The sequence below is a fragment of the Vigna unguiculata genome, chromosome 1 (genome assembly GCF_037176805.1).
Source record: "Vigna unguiculata cultivar grain cowpea cultivar isolate G323 ecotype 2 chromosome 1, ASM3717680v1, whole genome shotgun sequence".
Classification (NCBI taxonomy): domain Eukaryota; kingdom Viridiplantae; phylum Streptophyta; class Magnoliopsida; order Fabales; family Fabaceae; genus Vigna; species Vigna unguiculata.
Window position 1 is genome coordinate 46642978 of NC_140792.1, and position 7255 is coordinate 46650232.

Genomic DNA, 7255 nt, shown 5'->3' on the forward strand with positions numbered 1-7255 from the left:
TGAATATTCTACATTCACTTGGATTAATCTACTAAAAAGTAAATTTGAAACTTTGACCATTTTTCAACAATTCAAATTCATGGCAAAATTACAATTTATCACCAAACTTAAAAACAACACTTCGGCATTAGTTACTCTTCCTCCAAACAAAACAAATATTGGAACAAGTGGACTTTTAGAGTAAAAGAAAGTGCAGATGACTATTAACAAGTATAAAACTAAACTTTTAGCAAAAAGGTTTTCATCAACAACACGGTTATCTCGTTATAAATCAGTCACAATCAAGATTATAATTACTCTTGCCATCACTAACAAGTGGGATCTTTCACACCTAGATGTCAACAATACATTCTTAAATGATCTTCTTGATGAATCCTTGAGTAATAGGGGACTTGTGCCTCTATATTTTAAACAAATAAAATAAAAGGTGGATAGAATAGAAATTAAATAGGAGACAATTGTGTGCAGTTGCTTTTAAATTTCAACTTTAAATGTAGTTCATGTGGTATTTTTATTACATGTAATTAAAACAATACTAAATTAATTTCTAGTATTAATTAAGGAACAAAATAATTCAAAAATGTAGAGACAAAAGTGGGTAAACTCATACTAGTTATAGATTGTTGATTTCGAATTCTATAACTTTTTTTTGGTTGATTTGTATCCCCACTAGCTTGGTTCCAAATGGGACTTTCAACAAATGAGATACAAACAGACGGAAAATTGTTATAAAGACTAACACCAAATGTGCTTATAATCATGGAAAAATAAAAATATATATATTTAAGCTACGTAGAGCTTTGGAATATACAAATAAATTGAATTTTAAAAATAAGTTAGATGATGCACCTGACCTATCCAGCTTTAGGGATCTCAAGAACAGTAGTATCGATAAATAAACGCTAACCACCTCTTGAGGTTTGTAAGGAAGTGCATGCACCTGCATCTTCTGGCACTTAGTAGTACTTGCACTTGCATCTTCCAGCACCTCTCCAATACCAATTTTTCCCATGCTCTGTTGATAACTTCCAGTTGCAAGGTCAAAGAAAAGTCATGCAATTTACCCTATTTGGCTTCAAGAGCGTAGTAAGTGCTTCTCACCAACCAATACCATAGTACTTGCATGAGGCCCCTCCTCTGTGTCTCGCAACATCACGTGCCAGCCTATTGCCTTGCCAATCTCTTGAAGTTCATCCATAATTTCAAGAGAATCACGGATGTATACATGTCCACCAGGTCTTAGTATCCGATCCATCTCAAGCATAATGGATGAGACATTGCATCTGAGAGAGAAATGCATTTGATAGCAGACATCAAACATGTTTGGTGTTTGCAATAAGCAGTTAAGAACTGAGAGAGTCATGGTGCATGCTCTGAATGAAGTTGCAAGTTTGCCCTTAAATTTTGTATCATGTATTTCCTAATTAATGTATTGATTTGATATTGTAATGAATAGGTTCAAAATTAGATTTGGATAAAATCTTAAATTATGATCAAATCATAGGTTATAGGCTTATTTATTGGTTCTTGATTGTGGCAGATTTCCTCCTCTGTTCTAGTAATGCATGCTACGCATGAAATATGAAATGTTTCATCATGCATAAATAAGATGAAAATGCCCAAACCCTGGTGCAATACTCCATTTTTTCCTTTCTACTGATACAAATATAATAATAATTGGCAAGGAAAAGATAAAATGCCCATAATTGGAGAAAATATTACCTTTTCCTCTCAAGAGAAAGGAGGTTGGCAGCATGCAATAAATCATACGTTCTTGGGTAGGTGTCAAATGCCTCGCACCTACATTAAAAATAATGAAAATGTTAATACATGCTGACAAGTTGACAGTAACTTAGAGGATTTGGACAAAAGGAGAATTGTTAGGTACTTGAAATTAAGAAACCACAGCACAAAATTGAGAACACCTGTAACTGATATTATCTTAAATAAGCTTAGTGAAATACCAGTCATGCATAACTCCAATCAATCCACGGTCATATATAACTGGAAGAGTGTTTGGACCACTAACAGGAACAACATTCATAACCCAGCTTTCAAAATTCTTTTCAAAATTCTGCTCAATCAATGCTGCTGCAAATCTGCAAAACACAGATATATTGAAGATTCTCATAGGGAAAAGTCACAAATGCAAATTTATAACAAGAAAGTAAATAAGAGAAACAATACCCTCCAAAACCTGCTCTCATGTCCATAATATTTCTTAGTCTGATCTTTTTCCAGTGTAAAGCACGAACATAACTTGCTATTATTGCCTTCCAATATGTAGATTCTGCCTTGAATAGCTCAGTTCTGGATGAGAAAACATTTAGCTGTATGCTTTGAAGCCTGTCAGGAAGGGCTTGCAAACGAGCCGGCCATTCAGTGACATTTGCTCCATATCCGTTCTCAGGCAATTCAGAGATGCATGCTTTTAGATCAACATACCTAGATTAATCAATTAATTAACAAAATTGCCAATAATGAGCCATTAAATTTTAATAATAATGCATCAAAAGCTATTATGATACTTCACTCAAACTGATTGATATAACTGGCTAAATGTTTTGTTATCCATAAGCAACATAGGTTCCGAGTGCGTAACTAGAAAAGACATACAGCATTCCAGATAGAAATCCAAAATACACATATAACCAGGGGGCAGCACATCCATATTTACAGAAAAATAACCACTTTTTCATTTATATAGACTACCACGTAATATTCCTTTCGTTTTTCTTATATCATATTGTCTCTCTACTTTTTCCCAAGGTGGGTTGAGTGGAGGACTGAATTGTTTCTAACTTGGCATATGCTTCAGTAATCCACCTATAAATCTTAACTATTAGAAGAAAGTACAGATTAAAATTAGAAATTGATGACATACAAGGCTGCTACTATTATCTATTGATCGTGGTGAGATAGTCCATCGTCATTTTTACAGTTCAGTAGTTCTAATTTAGAATTGAGCTAAAAACTTCATAATATTAATCTAAATGAACATCGTGTCCAACTTTCTTTATGATGGAAAACTTGGTTTAACATTTCAACATTCATGAAGGAACACGCTACTCTGCTTCTTTCTACTTCTTTAAGGAATGCAAACCTATGTGTTAGCAAAATGCATCTATTTTCTACTCTAATTTTATCCCAGAAAACTCAATCACGTATAAGAATGACAGTAATAATTTTACACATCATTTTTGGAAATGTACAATCATCAATGTACAGGAAGGCCTGAACACAATACCAAACACTGTCTGGGTCATCACTTGGGTCACACAATGGAGGTGTACTTCCTGCCTCACGGTTTGTATAGCAAATATTGTCAGATGGTTTCTGCCATACTGCAATGTATCCATCTTTTTTCAAAAAATTCCAACAGAGTCGAGTTGTAAGATTAAGCATCACTGGAGATAACCAAATCAAAGGTTACATTCACCACAGGTTTAGACAGCATTCTTGGTAATAAAGAGTTAGATAAACTCCATTTCTAAAAAGCTTCAGAAAATTTAGCTATACCTTCCCATTGTTCTTCTAAAATTTCTTCATGCTTATAAACTGGCTGGGCAGCCCATACAAAGTATCCTCCTGCTCTTAGCATTCTATTAACTTCAAGCAGCAGTATCCCATCTTCATCACAAATAAAGATAAGTTCTAAGCATCATAACACAAATAATGTTATTTACATATCACTACCAAGAAAAGGGGCAGTTCCAACATGGATTCTATACTTTCTATAGGTTGATTGGCCATTATAGACCTCTCAATATAACATGTCTCCACGTTACTACCAGGGCCTGTTGCTTATCATATAAGAAAGAGAAATACATACCATCTCTAGTCCAATTAACTCTACAGCGTGAGCAATGTATCATGTCAAAAGCTTGACTTGGATATAACAATCGTCTAGTTGCAAATGCTGCTGCCATTGCCGGTACACCACGCTCAAGAGCAAACTGAATCTGATTCTCATGAACATCTTTGGGTGCAACAGACATAGTGACAACATTCCGTGACAGTAAGTACGCACCAAAACTAGCAACCCCGCAACCAACGTCAAGAACAACACGTATATGCCGACCAAAGGTAATTTCAGGAATCATCTATAATCAGAAAAATCTAATGTCAGATTCCACTTAGATGCAACTACACTTCCCAACAAAAAGGTAAGGCAAAACCAAAATCAAAGCATACAAAAACAACAAAATTAATAACCTTAGAAATATGGTCCAAGTATTCATTTGCCCCATGTATAAACTGAGTGCCACCTCCCGGGAATTTAAACTTATCCTTGTCTCTAGAAATCCAGTTTTGGCCTCCTTTATCTTCAACAAGACGTGTATGGGGAACATTATTGAACCATACCTACACCAAAAACGAAAACAAAAAACTTATATTCATGAAAACCTAAAGAAAAGGATATCTGAAGTTATATTAGAGCTTTTGACGCTGTTCTCCTATCAAAATAGAAGCGATAATGACATTGGAAACCTTGGCTAAGTGGATTACTAAGGTGAAATTCTACCTCTGACAGGAGAACAATATCAAAAGCACCTCATATAACAGCATCTAAGCTTTATCTCTTAAAAACCAAAAGCAAATTTAAAATCCTCCTAATTGAATCTCAAAACATCCATCTGGCTAAACTGGAAGAGAAAAAAAAACAAAAAGGCGACGTTTTGACCTCATCTCGGCTTCTGGGCCATGGAATAGGAGTACGGTACCCAGTGGGTGCAGGAACCAAGCAATTCAACCCTTGACCTTGCTCGGGGCAATGCCGCTCGAACCTCTCCCCTTTCTCTGTGGAAGGCAGCTTCCGAATCGCGTCCTCATTATCCAAACAAGGTATATACTCCCTCATCTCGAGCGGGCACAACCCAAACTTCTTCCTTGCCAATTCAGAATCAGAAGAAGAACCTTCCCTCTCAACCTGGGACTCGTTCACCCACTGATCCACCATACCGGGTTCGAAATCCCCCACCTCGAACTCATTGGACATCGTGCCATTATTGTTCACGATCCCCGTTTGCTCGATCGGCACCTCCGGCACCGGAGGCGGCGGAACATTTTCCGGCACCGCTTGGGTTATGTTCTGGTCAATAAGCGCGGAGAGGTTAAAAGATTTAGCGTAATTCGGCGACGTGGTAACGACCGGGCTCGTGTTCGAATCTGGGTCGGAATGTTGAGTGCTGAAGAACACAAGCTGGTTGTAGCCATCGGACCAATGCTTGCCGAAGTAGAAGAAGGTGACGGCGATGAAGAAAAAGACTGCGATCTTGAGAGAAAACGATGTCCGAAGAAAATCGCCAGACATTGGGGATTTCACGATTCAATTCATGAATCCGCAAATAATGGGTTCTGGTTAAAATGTCTCCTTTCTGTTCAGTGTTTCACTGAAGACTTGTGACATGAACAAAATAAGTGTAGTGACTGTATGTGTTTTTGCAGCTAATTACAGACTTTTATTTTCATGGGAACATCAACTCAGCAAACTTCCTTTTTTAATGCACCATTTTCTAACAACTTATGTGGCATGACATTAGTTATAATAAATATTGTGCTTCATAACATCCACGATATCAAATCGAACCAATTGCATCGAAAAATCGATTAACCCGTTAATCATTATGTGTTTGGTAACTATAATTGGATTTAAAATAACTAAATTAAGCAAAAAATAATTGGAAATTTTGATTTAAAATTGGCTCCTATGAAAACAATACTAAAAAAACAGTCTTATAAAGGATTATGATTATGATATTTTCACTTTTATAATTTGATTCTCATTTTATATTTTCTGATGTGATTTAATAAGTATTGATTCATTCAAAAGTCAAAATATAATTTTTTATATTGTTAAAATATAAGGGTATAATTAGTCGCATAGTACTCAGTTTGGGGCTAGGGTGTCAAATAGGTACTCGGTTTAAAAAAGTGTCAATTCCATCCCAACTTTTGAAAAAGTGCTTCATTTAGGTCTCTTTCAGACAAAGTTGACTAACGTCGTTAGTCAACGTGCCACGTGTCAGTCTCTGGTTTTTTTGATTTTGATTTTTAATTTTTAATTTTTTTTTTTAAATTTTTAATTTTTTTTTAATTTTTTTGAAAAAAAAATACAAATGCCACATGTCAATTCCATGTGTGTGACACGTGGCATTGCCAGTGCCACGTGACATTATCAGTGCCACGTGACATTATCAGTGCCACGTGTCAGTGTCACTATCAGATGTCATTGTGTTGATTTCGATTTAGTCCTCATATATGTTTTTTTGTTTCAATTTAGTACCTAAGTATGTGTATCTGATTCAATTTTGTCCCAATTTTTTTTAATAATTAAAATATTTTTGTAATCTATTTTTTATAAGATTAAAAATAATTAAGTATAAATATTTTTACAAAATTAAGTACTAATATTTATATTGTTCCCTTCAATTTCAGACCAAATTTATTATTTATATAAATGTTATACTAATATTTTTTATTAAAAACGACTTTTTAACATATTACTTTATTAATTACTTTTTTATTAAGTACTCATGTTTTGTTATTTTTTTTTAAATAGAACAATATTGTCTCTTACTAATTTTAAACCAAAATTTCTATTGGTTTGAATGTTATACTAATTTTTTTTATTATTAAAAATGACTTAATAAAATGACTTTTACCACTAAATTTTAATATAAATATCAAATACTTAAATTTTTGTTAAACTTTTATACTTAATTACTTTTAATTTTATAAAAAATGGATTTTAATTATAAAAAAAATTGGGACAAAATTGACTCAGATATACATACTTAGGTACTAAATTGAAATAGAAAACATATACGGGGACTAAATCGAAATCAACACAATGACATCTTATAGTGATACTGACACGTGACACTGATAATGCCACGTGTCACACACAGGGACTTGACACGTGACATTTTATTTTTTTTTTTCAAAAATTTTTAAAAAAAAATTAAAAAAAAAAACAGAGACTAACACGTGGCACGTTGACTAACGGTGTTAGTCAACTCTGTCTAAAAGGGACCTAATTGAAGCACTTTTTCAAAAGTTAGGATGCAATTGACATTTTTTTTTAAACCGAGTACCTATTTGACACCCTAGCCCCAAACTGGGTACTATACTACTAATTATACCAAACATAAGTGACTGGTAGATGAGAGACGTAAGTCTAATTTTAGTCAAAAGAAAATAAATTTTGACATATGGCCAGATTGAGCCAATAGTCAAAAGATTTTTCGTTTCC

General features: G+C 34.2%; 1 protein-coding gene across 1 annotated transcript; it reads right to left on the reverse strand.

Annotated features, from left to right (window-relative positions):
* Positions 1-595: 595 nt before the first annotated feature.
* LOC114194554 (putative methyltransferase PMT11) lies at positions 596-5488 on the reverse strand. The gene is made up of 9 exons (XM_028084874.2): positions 4685-5488; positions 4216-4365; positions 3833-4103; positions 3520-3630; positions 3248-3407; positions 2188-2445; positions 1965-2099; positions 1723-1800; positions 596-1283 (listed from the first exon to the last, which is right to left on the reverse strand). Exons 1-9 carry the CDS (start codon positions 5312-5314, stop codon positions 1076-1078), a joined length of 2001 nt encoding a protein of 666 aa, XP_027940675.2. The 5' UTR covers positions 5315-5488; the 3' UTR covers positions 596-1075.
* Between the last annotated feature and the right edge of the window lie 1767 nt (positions 5489-7255).